The 14,603-nt window shown below is 38.3% G+C and overlaps 1 protein-coding gene and 1 pseudogene across 1 annotated transcript in view; both read right to left on the bottom strand.

Annotated features, from left to right (window-relative positions):
* Window positions 1–13,891, bottom strand: part of LOC113451726 (vomeronasal type-2 receptor 26-like) — a 102,076-nt gene extending 88,185 nt beyond the window's left edge. The window contains exon 1 of the mRNA XM_087917814.1: window positions 13,547–13,891. Coding sequence (XP_087773940.1) covers window positions 13,547–13,884 — 338 coding nt within the window. The 5' untranslated portion in view covers window positions 13,885–13,891. The remainder of the gene's footprint in view (window positions 1–13,546) is intronic.
* On the bottom strand, window positions 2,552–12,850 carry LOC113451728 (vomeronasal type-2 receptor 116-like; annotated as a pseudogene).
* Window positions 13,892–14,603: the final 712 nt, after the last annotated feature.

The following is a 14,603-nucleotide window of genomic DNA, read 5'->3' as shown; positions in this document are numbered from 1 at the left end:
ATTATAAACTTATCTCTTTAGACCAAAATGGATTTCTTCCCTATAGACAAACTAAAAACAATATCAGGACAACTCTAGACATTATAGAATATTATGAGGACCACAGTGGTGATCAAGTTGCAATAATGTTTTTAGATGCCAAAAAGGCCTTTGATAATGTTAAATGGCAGTTCATCTTGCAGCAAATTAGAGATATGGATCTAGGACAAAAATTCTTAAATGTAATTTCAGCAGTATATGAAAAAGAAGAAGCCAGAATTCTGGTGAATGGGGGGATAACAGACAAATTTCAAATTCAAAAAGGAACTAGGCAGGGATGCCCATTATCACCGTTTCTCTTTATTATGTCATTGGAAGTCTTAGCAAGAATAATTAGAAATGAAACAGAAATTAAAGGTCTAAAAATAAAAATAAAATGAAGAATTTAAATTACAAGTCTTTGTGGATGATTTACTCTTTATATTAGAGGAACCACAAAATTCTGGACCAAAATTATTAGGTAACTTAGAAGAATTTGGAGAAGTCGTGAGGCTAAAGATTAACAAGGATAAAACAAAAATTATTGCTAAAATATGACAAATAAACAGAAAGAATTATTAGCAATGAGAATGGGCATCCACATTGTATAAAAGGTTAAATATTAGGGAATCACAATTTTGGCAAGATATACAACACTGAAAAGAGATAATTATGACCCACTAATAAAATGAATAACCAAATATTTAGAAAAATGGGACAAATTAAGGCTATCCTTCTTGGGAAAGATAGCAGCAATAAAGATGAATATCCTACCCAAATTACTATTACTTTTTCAAAATGCCCCTATAAAACTAGAAAAAATGTTTTTTGATAATTTGAATGGAATAATGACAAATTTTATATGGCAGAAGAAAAAAACCAAAGTTGCTGCAAGATGCTACTGAAAGAGAATGATTTGGCCCACTAACTGGGAGTTGTACTACAGAGCCACAATACTAACATGGGTGAAAGATTGGATTAACCATAGAAATAAAATAATTTTGATATTAGAAGGCTACAACTTATAGTCAAGTTGGCACACTTTCCTTTGGCAGGAGAAATCAAAGGGTTATAGTTATGTGCAAAGGCATAAACTGAGACAGACTCTTTTAAACATATGGTATAAGATAAAAAGACAAATATATACAGAAACACCTATCTGGCTATCAATATTGGAAGCATTGAGGCATCCACACCTCATGCATCAAGGGAAAATTATCACCTATGAAGAGATATTAAATGAAATAGGAGAACTACAAACTAGACAAGAGTTGAAGAACCAAGGAACTGAGGTGGAATGGTTTGCCTATTTGCAACTCCAATCAAATATTTAAAAGATGAGAATAATATTTAAGACAGACTCCACATTATTTCGTTGCTGTCTTCCTGACAGAAAGCATGCTTGATCTTCATGTATATAGGCCTGGAAAATCTTCTTTTGTGTTTCTGCCAAAATGACAGCAAAGGGTATGTAATCCATGTTTAATAATGCAATTGGTCTATAATGCTTTGTATTTGTAACATTTTGACTCTCCTTTGATAGTAACACAATGTTGGATGTTGTCCATGCCTGGGGTATTCCTCCCTTCCCCCGTTTTATATCATTTACTCTGTTCTTCAGTGGTTGGAGAAGTTCATCCTCAAAGCACTTATAATATTCGCTCCAATATCCTTTGTGTCTTTTCCTGAGATTCTTTTCTTCTATAAATGATTGTGCTGTATAAAACAGCCCCTCATTTTCAGTTATCAATTCAGCCATGGCTCACTGAGTCACCTCATCAACTGGCACTTAGAATCACTGTGTGCCTCTCATTCAAGTGTTGCAAAACTACCTACTCAAATAAACATATGACCATTGAATCAACGGTTCTATGCAGTTATTCAGGGGTTTCAAAACTCTTATCTACTGAACCAGATTTATGATCATGAAACATGCTGTTCTAATCTGTCATTATACTGCATTGAATCTCCTAAAAGGAGACTATTACGCAAATTGGATATTAGCATGTATTGGAATTCTGATGGAATTTATTTGAATTCACTAGAATTATATTTGTGCCAGATATTTCTTTGACCTTTGCTATTGAGAAGAAGGCATATGGCCAACTTTTGAATTTACTCCATGCTTTGTAGGTGATGACTACAAGCGGTGCACATCAGGGAATACACTCTGTCTGATTGCTTCAGAAAAAAAAAAGAGACCTTCCCTGTTTAAACAAATTCTCATTTGTATTTAACTGCACTGCTTTTTACACATTCCAGTGCATATGTATTAAGATGACCGGTAAAGACAAATTTACAATGCACATTTAATCGATACATTTAGTCAGAGCTATCCATAATAGACTAAAATATGTCAGTATATCAATAATGTCAATAAATATGTCAATACATTATTTTGTGCTGTAATTTATATTTTTTTTATAGACTGCAGTTATAATTGCCTTCCAAAAGGAAAAACTCTTCCAAGCTATCCAAATAACAGGGGACAAGGAAACACAGAACATCACTGTCTCTGTACATTGTTCTCTGACTAAAATGTCAAAGCGGGGAACTTCTCCAACATGTACATAAAAAGGATATCAGGGAATATTTCTTTAAACTTTCTCTTTATGAGCTGATGTTTATCATTCAGTTCAGGTCTCATCACAATGATAAAACACTTGGGAAGAAAGATACACATTAGTAAGCCAGCACTGGAGGAGATCACGGATCCACTGCCAATGTATATTTTCCCTTTGTGCTTATATAGGTTGGAATAAAGCACAGCCAAACACGGCAGAAGACCAACATGCTGAAGGTGATGAATTTGGCTTCATTGAAACTGTCAGGTAAATTCCTAGCTAGAAAAGCAGCAGAAAAGCTAATCAGAGCAAGAAAACCCATAAAGCCCAAAACACAGTAGAACATGACTGAGTCTTCATTGCACTCCAGGATGATTTCTTTAGACATTGAAGGCACATCAAAATCTGGAAACAGTGGGGAAGTTATCAGCCACACAGCAAAAAAACTTAATTGAACAAGGGAACAGGATAGTAGAATGACCATCCTTCCCCCCACCCATTTCCTCAATCTGGAACCAGGTTTGGTGGCCATAAATGCTAGAACCACAACAAAGGTTTTGGCCAATACACAAGAAATTGCCACAGAAAAATGAGACGAAAAGCTGGTTGTCGAAAGAGACAAACTAATGTATTTGGCCTCCCAACAAATAGAAAGACACAAAGGAAAGACAAAAGAAGAGAAACTAGAAGTGTATAATGAGATTCTGGTTGTTGGCTTTGATGATAGGAGTGTCTTTGTGTTTGATGAAGATTGTGATTACCAAAGTTGTCATTAAAGAAAAGCAAAGAGAAAGAACAGTCAGACTGATCCCTAAGGGTTCTTCATAGGACAAAACAGTGATCCACTTTGGAATGCACATATTTTTGCCAGGATTTGGATATTGATCTTCAGGACATGGAGAGTGTTAATCCTGGTCTGAAAAAGAACACAGTGCAATTGATACAGTTGATTGTAGACAGTCAATATACATAGGGTTGTATTTGAAAATTTCCTACCCTTCTCCTTTGATATCTTCCCCTATGGACATAGACGGCAATCATAGCAACAAAACAACTTTCCTTCTTTCTTGGCCTTGCTGTGTCCTGTCTTACAAGGATCATTACACAAAGATACAAGTAATGCCTAACAATGAATGAAGAAAAGTATTTTAAGATACAGAGAGGAAAGGAAGAGCTTGGAGAGTTTACGTGATGACCTGTAGTGTCTCAAAAATAACACAAAAACTCAAACATGAATCAAGGTCTTGTAATGCCTTCAACTTAACTTCGCTGTTTTATTAGTCACAGTTTAAATTCAAAAAGTAGATCATGAAGCAAAAGGAAACCAAAAAACAAACTGCATTGACCAAGAGTTCCAAGGTAAACCAAGATAATTAATCACACATTCCAGGAAGATAACTGGGGAGAGTCCATTGGAAGAATGCCAACAAAGATAAACCTCACCCAATGAAAGCACTAATTTGACTTCAGTGTCTGTGAACACGCAGTTCCAAACTCTTATACAGAGCTCACAGCTGCAACCCATGAGGAGGATCATTGCCCTCTTCTTCCGAGTAGACCATGTCTTTCCTTGATCCTTTCCTCCCTGCTTGCCCTAGGATGGATAGGGGATGGGCCTGGATCCTCCTCTGATTGCTCAGCTGGCTTCTGCCCTTCCCCAGCCTCCTCCACCACTTCTGGATCCACACTTCCACTCCCTGTTGGTTGTTCCACCTCTTCCTTAGAGTCAGTCTCCAACAGGGGCATGACGGTTACATGGAATCAACAGATTAAAAAGAAAGTAATGTTATGTCATAATTTTAGAAGTAATTGCTCTGAAATTATAATTAATTAAATATCAACAATAATTGTATTTATGGCCATTGATAATCATAATCACCACTCTTCAAAGACAATTTCTGTGCTGGTTAGTTAAAGTTGGTTTTCACAACTTCTGAATTTTGAAGTCAGCAAACTGATGAAATCTAGCAGCTTTTACTTCAAAACCATGAAAACCATTGTCCATAATTAACAGGGAGCCAGAAAAGGATAAAACATTCAATAGCAATTGCTGGAAATGTTAAAAAAAAAAAATCTTACTGATACCTTTCCTTCTCCAGGATATTTGTGCCTAGGTTAGTCAGAGATAATGCTCTGAGACTTTCATCAATACAGATAATTAAATGAAGACAGACATATCTAGATTTAAAAAAAAACTAACCCTATTAAAGCCTAACGGCCATGAGATGGAATCTACAGAAATATTGAACAACTTCTTTGCTGGAGCTGTGGGATCTATCACTCCAACTTTGATCCTAGCAAAAGATTGATTCGGGAATGTGATCCAGTTGATAATATCAAAACCACCAATGAATTCTCCATTTTTATCAAAGGAGATCTTTTCACCAACACTGTTGTTGAAACTCATTCTTCTCAAAAAGGATGAATCTGAAACAGAGGCAATCAAAGATGAACAAGGGTGAGAAATAATTCATAATCGTATGTTTACAAAAACACATGTGAATGTTTTAGTTGTAGGACAGTATCAAACAATTAACATAACAATCATTCTAAAATAGAGGTAGAGGTTACATATCAGAGTTTTGAAATAAAACTAACATAGAATTGAAAAATAAAGAGCCAGCAAAAAAAAAAAAAGCTCTGTAGCTTAACTGTGAAAGCTACTTAAGCCAGATCACTTCTAATAAATATATAATAAATACTAGGATGTATAAAACTACCATATACCATAAACACCCATTTCACACACTAGCAAGGTTATATTTTAAAATGCAACAAACTAGGCTTCAGTAGTGTTTCAACCAAGAAATAAGAAGTAGAAATTATGTTTTTGAAAAGGCAGAGGAAGTGCAATTATATTTCCTGCATTTGCTGGATTATGAGAAAGCAAGAGAGTTCCCGAAAAACCATCTATTTCTGTTTCATTTACCATGCTAAAACCTTTGATAATGTGGATCACAGCAATCTGTGGCAAGTTCTTAAAGAAAAGGGAGTACCCAAACTCCATACCTGTCACCTGAGAAGGCTCATGTCAGCTCTGCCTAATTTGGCTTGGCACCTCACCTGTTTCCTGCCATCACAGGCCAGAAAGGGGAGGAGGAAGATGAAAACTCTGTGTGTGTGTGTCTGTGTCTGTCTGTGTGTGTGTGTGTGTGTGTGTGTGTGTGTGTGTGTGATGGGAAATCAGGAGGGGGAAACAACATGTGAAAAAGACCTGTCAGGTCCTGTTTGTACCAGCATCGCAAGCCCAAGCAATCTGAGTAATATGCGGATTATCCCCAAAATTTTAAATGTTCTCAAAACATGATGGCGAGCTCTGCTTCACTGGAAATGTATGTCTCTCTGTGTGTGTAATTGTGAGTGAACCTTTTTTGTACCTGGTAAATGTGGGTGAATTCAGAGCTGGCTTGACATTGCTACAATCAACACCTTTAGTAAAATAACCCATTGCTTTAACCAAATGGGGTTGAGGGGCTTTCTTTCCTAAGGGATGAGATTGGGCCAGGTCCAGTGGTGGGCTGCTGGATGGTCAGCGAGGTATATATGAATCCCTAGCTCCACCCACCCACCCATTGTGCTATGCTTTCCCTAAATGAGCAACTTCCCCCCAGTCTAGGCTGCCCACGTGATTCCCATGCTGCTCTGCTATACTCACTGGGGCTGCCTGAGTCAATTAGTTGCTGTTTGAAGCTGCATTTCAGCACCAAAGTGACTCATGACCATCACACCCCTTGTCAGTAAAAGTGTATCCCCACTCTGGGCAGGTCTGACATCTTCATGTCAGCCAAAAATCGAAAGTTAGAACTGGACATGGGACAACTGATTGCTTCAAAATAGGGTAATAGGCTATCGGTGGTGGGATTCAAATTATTTTACTACTGGTCCTGTGGGAGTGGCTTGGTGTATGTGGCAGAGGAAGGATACTGTAAAATCTCCAGTCAGAGGTGGTATTTGCCTGTTCTCTGAACTACTCAAGATTTCCGCTACCGGTTCTCCGGGACTGGTCAGAACCTACTGAATACCAAAGCACATCTTGTGAAATGCTAGGCTATATGAATCACACGACAGAATTAGGATTGGTGGTGGAAATATCAACAACCTGAGATATGCAGATGATACCACTCTAATGGTAGAAAGTGAAATGGTTCCCTTTTTTAAAAGAAAAAAAATCCTGTTTTTAATTTTTTTTTCAATTTATTAAATTCTTTGTTAAAATTTTAATCTCTTTTCAATCCTTAAATATCATGTTTAATTTTAAATTCTTTTTTCAATTTTTATATCTTTTTCAATTTCTTTTTTCAACTAAACATTTGAAAATATAGTTTATTTACTTTAATTCTTTAGAAATTTTTAAATTCTTAATGGTCTAAGAGAAAAAAATAGAAAACCACTGAAAAAGAGGAAGACACTTAAAACAGGAAAGATAGTGATGAATTTTCAAGGGAACAAAGAACTCCTGTAAACTTTTAGCAACAGGAAAAACATTTATTTTTTTAGTTTTTTAGCAAAAAAAAAAGTAATTGAAATAGACACTGACATATAGTGACTTGCAAATATGTTTCAGCTTATGCCCACATAGCTCAAATACTTTGGCAACCTAATGAGAAGAGAAGACTCATTGGAAAACACCCTGATGTTGTGAAAGAGTGAAAGCAAAAGGAGAAGAGGATAGCAAAAGATGCTGTGGTGGGATTCAACTAATTTAACAATTGTTTTTTTCTAATGACCAATCGGGCAAGGCTGGGGGTGGGGTCATGTGACGGAGTGAGCATGGCCAACTCCATGTTATTCATGGCAAGGTGTGGCAGTGTGACAGGCTGAAGCAGTGGTGGTGATGACCAGAACCTTAGACTTACCTTTGTACAGCAACAGCCACAAGTGATTGTCCAATGCCTTTTCTCTTTCTAGGTCTCACTATGAACAGTCAGGGTTTTCTAAAATATTTTAGCAGCAGGAAATGGTGGGCAGTTACTTATGGCCTTTGTTGGTACAGCTGGGTACAACTCCAAGCTGAGACACCTGTCTTTGGCTGCTGCTGCACCTTTCCTTGCACAAACAGCCTGAAGCCACTGTCTCTTTGCTGGCTCTAACAGCCTGCAGCCACTGCCTGGGGGTTGGACTTGATGACCTATGAGGTCCTTTCCAACTCTGCTATCTGTGCTAATGATCTGGAGACTACAGCCTCTTTTCTGGCACAAACAGCCTGCAGCCTGTGCCTCTTTGCCGAAGTAACGGCTGCCATCTCAGTTTTGGCTGAACAAAGAGGCAGAGGCTGAAGGCAGTTCACACTGGTAAAGAGGTGAAGGAAGGCTCACCACACAGGCAGATAGCTGAGCCACATGATTGGTAGTGGAGAATGGTTAAAGAAGGCTTGGCAGGGAGCTGCACAGTGTGGGAGTCTGGGGTGAAGGCAGGCCACGTGGAAGGGGCTGGGCCTGGATTTCAGAATTGATTGCCCTGCAGGCACATCAGGCAGAGATCAGAGCAACTTAGCTGGGCCATGGGCATCGTGTGGGATGCCATGGTGAAGGCAGGCAACCTGTCTGGCCCACAGAGACCATGTGGTTAAGACAAATGAGGGAGCCATAAAACAGCAGTAGCTATGCTGCAGGAATGATTCTAGGCACCAACCAAGGTGGGTGGGGTGAGATGAGGAATGATGGGGCAGGGTGGGTGGGGCCAGTCAGTGGTGAGATTTGCCAGTTCTCTGAACTGCACAAAAGCAACCAGTTTGCTTGAACCTCTGCGAATTGACTGAATCCCACCTCTCAAAAAATGAGATGGCTAAATAGTGTCATCAGCACAATTTGCATTAATTTGGGCAAATTTGGGAAGACAGTGGATGACAGGGGGTGGGGTTGGCATGCTATGGTTCATGGGGTTTCAAGACTCAGACAGGACTTAGTTGACTGAATACCAACACAATAATTGGGGCAGTACAACAACCCTTAAGTACAGGTGTTCGTTGTTCAGTGACTGCTTGTTCAGCAACCATCTGAAATTGTAACAGTGCAGAACAAGTGGTACTTATGACTTCCTTACTGTGCTCATATGATCACAATCCTGGAAGTTAATAATTGGCCTGGATTTCTCACTGTCATGGCAACCTACAGTTACTTGACTGTGATTTACAATATATCTTTCTGGTTTTCTACAAGCAAAGTCAATAGGAAAGCTAGAAGGAAATTGGAAATAGTGATCACATGAAGTTCATGCTTTAAAAACTATGCAATCCTCACTTAACAATGGTTACAGGGGTCTTCCAGAACTGTTATTGCTAAACCTCATGGTCAAGGGATGTCACAACTATAACTGCATCACTTAGCAATGGAAATCCAATTTCCAATGACCATAATAAAGCAAGGTCTGCCAGTTAAATTTACAACATAATGGAAGATAGATTTACTTTTAGAAAGTAAAGTCTAAAATTAATTTAGAAAATAATTTTAGCAAACTATATTCTACCTCAGAAATAAAGTCTCTAGAAGAGGTTCAGCCAGGGGTCTGCTACCTTAAACACTCAAAGAGCCATTTGGACCCATTTCCCACAGTAAAGAAAACACTAGGAGCCAATAATTCAACAACTGGTATGATTAGGTGGGAGTAACCGACTCAACGTACTCACTCCCACTCAGTCACGTGACCCTACCCACACCTACCCAGCCAGTCAGTAGGTCAGAGAACCAGTTGTTAAAATGCCCCACTCTCTCATCCCAGCCACCTCTTGCCACACTCCCACCCTGAGTATGTTGTTCATATCTCTCTCTCTCTCTCTCTCTCTCTCTCTCTCTCTCTCTCTCTCTCTCTCTCTCTCTCTCTCTCTCTCTGTGTGTGTGTGTGTGTGTGTGTGTAACTGTCTCTGTCTTTCTATCTTTCTCTTTCTCTGTCGCTCTCTCTGTTTTTCTTTCTCTCTATCTCTTTGTTTTTCTTTTTTTCTTTCTCTTTCTCTCTTTCTCTCTCTTTCTCTCTCTTTCTCTCTCTTTCTCTCTCTCTCTCTCTCTCTCTCTGTGTGTGTGTGTGTGTCACTATCTCTGTCTTTCTATCTCTCTCTTTCTCTGTCGCTCTCTCTGTTTTTCTTTCTATCTCTTTGTTTTTCTTTTTCTCTTTCTCTTTCTCTTTCTCGCTTTCTCTCTCTCTCTCTCTCTCTCTCTCTCTTTCTCACCATCTCTTTCTCTCTGTCTAACTCTGTTTCTCAGTGTCTCTCTCTGATTCTGGTTCTGCAGAACCTCATATCTATCTGTGTCTCGCTGTCACACTGACTGCAGCAGGAAATGGCGAACAACTACTTTCGGCCTTTCTGGGTGCTGGAAACACACGACCTGCTCTCCATCCCAAGTCACTGGTCTGACCTGCAACAATGTCAAACCCCACATGGCTTTACCATACCTGGGGGTGAAGGAACCCCTGAACTGGTTCTGGGTGGAGGGAATCTAATGTTCGGAGACCAACAAATCAATTAGCATCATGCTGATGATCAACTGGTTGGCAGACAGCTGAAAATCAGCTGGCAATTGGGGAGGTGGGGCATCACAACACCAGCAGCCTGCTGGCTTGGTACAAAAAGTCAGTGACATCCAAGATGTGAGTACAAGTCGCTGCCGCTGTTGTTACCATGACCAAGTGGGGCAGGATCACATTGTGGCTCTGCTTTGTAAAGAGCTCCAGGAGGAGGAGTGGAGCCTATCTCCTCCATTGTGAAGCACACTAAATTTCCCTGTGCTTTACAAGGTGCTGCGTGAGCAGCAGGCAGGCCATGGAGGTGGCAAAAGGAATTGTGTCAGGAGCTGCAGCAGAGGGCTGAAAGAGCCGCAGGTTGCCGACCCCAGAGATAAGTGGTGGGAATTAAGGACTGCAGGGCAGTGACATTTCTTTTATTGGATGCATTAAAGCAAAGTCAGAGTCAACATCTGCAGGCCTTGATCTTCTTTTATTAAGTGCACTGAGATATTAAAAAGACCTTCACTCCCTTCCCTTCTCCTCTTAGACCCATGTTCTTGGAAGCATATAAAGTCACTCTCATTCTTCTCCATCCATGTTCTAAAACTATGCACGTCTTGTTGTGAATAACTGGGTGTAGAAATGGTCTATGAAGAGGCCAGAACCCTATGCCTCATAAAAAGGGAACATCAGCCATGGTGGCACAGTGGTTGGAATGCAGTACTGCAGGCTACTTCTGCTGACTTCTGGATCACTGGATCAAGGGTGACACAGCCTTCCATCCTCCCAAGGTTGGTAAAACGAGGACCCAGATTATTCGAGACAATATGTTGACTCTATAAACTGCTTAGAGAGGGCTTTATAACACTGTGACGTGATATATAAGTCTAAGTGCATATACAACAACCACAACAATACTAACCATAACAACAAAAACATAGCTTCGGCAAATGATGTGGAGGCAGTAAATCACCTCCTTCCATTTATTTATAGACTAAACTTATAGAAAAAGAATGGAATGTAGTGAGGAAGTGGAATCCAAGGAAAAAGAGGATGCATTTCAGAGAAGTAAACGACAATTCAGTTTGGATATTATGTCTGAGAAAAAGAGGAGGAAGATAACCCCTCCCTAATAATGCATTGAGTAAATTTTAGATACAGATAATAGAGTGCTCAGATTGACAAGGTTTTATCTATAGGTGTAAAACAAGAAGAAATCATCTTAGAATTATCATCTGTCATTTTTGGATTTGGGCTTGACAGGAAGTATATTCTAAGTAAATTTTGTAGAATGTCCTTTACAATTTTAATATCAGCATATGAATATTTTTATTACTAATACATTATTACATCTCACTTTTTGATTTTCAGGCATCAATATTCCTGGAGAATATTGTTTGCTAGAGTTTATGGACACATGATGCACAACTACAGATATGTTGGTTTCTGCACTACTCTGTTAACAGACTTACCTGCCACCACAATTGATTGTGAAAATTTTTCCGTCTTTCTTTCATCCTTGTTGACATTCTGGATTTGAACAGAGAGAGAGATTGCAAAGCATGTGCTACAGCATAGACTGCATTGTAAATATTGTAACTCTGGCCACTCATTAGTGTTTCAAACACAGATGTGGGAAAATTCTGAAGCCTCTCCTGTCCAGTACATTTCTTCTCAGAGGCCTCAGTTTTTGAGTTTGGAAAGAAACAATTGAATGCCTGTTCCCAAAAATCTTTTTGAAAATGATCATTCAGGTTGTGGTTGTTGTTTGGATTCAAGTTTTGAATAAATTCTTGGAACTCTTGGATTTGCTTTGTGTGAACTGCAAAGGATAAAGCACCATGTAGGAAATTGATACCCCAAGAGTTTTGAATGGCAATTTATGTGTAATCTGTCTGAGCATTTATAAGCCAGATCTTATTCTTCTTTGGTATATCCTCCACTTCTGAAAACTGGAGGAAAGTTCTCAGAACTGATATGGACTGAGTTTCACCATATAGGATTATCACATTGGCTGTGCTGTTCATGAGAACAGGATATATATGTAATCCTCCATCCATAGCATCAGTAAAATCAGTGTAAAAAGCCACATTTGATAACTCTGATATGAATTCAAGGCAGATACCATGCTCAAAAGATATGGGGAGCACCTCCTGGAGGAATTTTTCTCCTTTTTCATCCTTTACTACAAGAATTCCAATCCAGATCCATCTAAAATACAGCAGCAACTTCAGGAGGCCCTTATGTTGCTGGGATTCATTTGGAAACATTTGTTGGAAGAAAATTGCTTGAGTCTCTTTATCTATGACTGGAGCAGATCTATAGGTCAGCTACAGAAAAATAAACATATGAAAATGCAAACATCTATGTGACCTTCTGAAAACATATACATTTATTTGACTCCTTCGGTATCTTTGACCTTATATACTGCAATTATGCAACCAGCTGGGTTTTTTTAGGAAATATCAACAAGATGTCACCCCTGTGGTATACGTAAATACATTTTTCTGAAGTAGTCTCAATGTGAATATTTCAAATTTTAACCATAGTTCAGTGTCTGGAATTGGGGCGTGTTTTGCTGTGTCAAATATCTCCATTTTCTATTCAGAGTTACAACTGTTCATGCTGCTGTGATGACTCTATCAAACAGAAAATATTATCTAGGAATCTGAAAGGTCACTCCTCTTTACAAAGAGAAGCATATATATGTTTGTGGAATATAGATGATAATCTATATCTTCAGCACATCTTACCTGAGGTACTGTGTAGATGCACAATACAGTTGCCATGTGAAGAGAGATATCAGATGCCCCGATGACTGCAGTCAACATTTTTGTGATCCCACACTTATAGTTAGGGATGAATTTTCCCTGCGTGAAAGGCAGCAAAATTGAGGCAAAGTAAGTCCAACATGGACTAAAATTGCTGTTAAAAATGTGGAAGCCCATTGTGACATTGGGTAGAATCTGGAGGTTTTCTCTTTTACAGAAAAAGGTAAGGTCAGAATATGCTGGTAATTCTGAAAAACTATTCTGTAAGGCAAAATAAAACAATACAGTAAGAAAGGTTTGTTTCACATTATGTGCCTTGCAATCCTTCAGTACAGCATATTTCGTGGAATGTGTTTAATAATTTTTATTTCGATGTTCTACTATTATATGCAAAAGGAAATTGCTAGTTTTTGATTCCAGAAATATCAGAGAAAACTTATCATGGGAAATAGGTTTTTCCCTTCCTTAACTCCAGTAACAGCTTCATAAATAGAAGCATATATGTATGTATAGATACATATATAGATATTAATAGATATTAATATGTGCTATGTTATAAATAGAGATTTGACCTCTATTTTAACTATTTCAACTTTACTTGGAAATTTGAAGTAAAATATAATTTACATAAAATTATAGACATCCTATTTTAGATATTCTTTTCTTTAGTTTTTGTCATTAGAATAAAATATTTCAACCTTCATGTGATTTACCAACAAGGTTCAGAACTTGACAATAAATTAATGATGTACTTACATAAGTCCATCATGAAATGTCTGAGAAGGATCTTGAATGAAAGCAATGGGACTAGAAGATGCAAAGAAGGCAGAAATAATGCCAGCAATATTAATGTCTCCAAGCTTATGATAGGTGTGCCGAATAGGAAGAGGCTCCTGAAAGTCAAATTGAAGGGTAGGAGTCTTACACTCCACTTCAGGCAGTGCTATTAACAGTAATTTCATGAATACTAACATCTTCCATAAGTGCCTTCTTTCTGTGTACAAATGCCTCACTCTATAACAAGATGTTTGAAATAGATCAGACAGATCTGCCTTCTGGAGATATTTTTCAGACAAAACTAGATAGTGCAACATAGTAACAAATCAGCAACAGAGCTTTGGGGCTCCCAGCCATGAGTTGGAATAAGATGGGTACAATAAATAATATTATTCAGTGTTAGTTGGTCCTATTTTCATAGAGTCCCATAGAATTTGGGGGATATGAATTGGATAATTCCATAATGATAGTGAGACAGTCACATATATGAACAAGTTCAAAACATGTGAGGACTTGCAGAGGCAGGAATGCATGAGCCACAAGACAAAAATAAAATAAAATCGTTAGATCCATAAAGTGAAATGGATATGTAAATATATGTATGTGTAAAGGCATTACTATAATTCTATTCTATTCTATTCCATTCCATTCCATTCCATTCCATTCCATTCCATTCCATTCTATTCCATTCCATTCCATTCTATTCTATTCTATTCTATTCTATTCTATTCTATTCTATTCTATTCTGCCAGTTACTCATTATGATATTGTAAACATTCAATAATATTTAAAAGAGTCTTTACATTATTTCTTTTTGACAGAAAGCCTGCGTGATCTCCATGTATATACGTGTAAAATCTTCTTTAGACTTTCTACCAAAATGGCAGCAGAGGGTTTGTAATCCATGTTTAATAATGCAATGGGTCTACAATTCTTTGTCTTTCTAACATTTTGACCCTCCTTTGGTAGCAACACAATGTCCACGTCTGGGATTTTCCTCCCCTCACCCATAGTATATCATTTACTCTGTTCGATA

This window comes from Pseudonaja textilis, chromosome Z (genome assembly GCF_049901715.1).
Source record: "Pseudonaja textilis isolate UNSWEBS1 chromosome Z, rPseTex1.2, whole genome shotgun sequence".
In the NCBI taxonomy this organism is placed as follows: Eukaryota; Metazoa; Chordata; class Lepidosauria; order Squamata; family Elapidae; genus Pseudonaja; species Pseudonaja textilis.
This window is presented reverse-complemented; position numbering and strand designations above follow the sequence as displayed.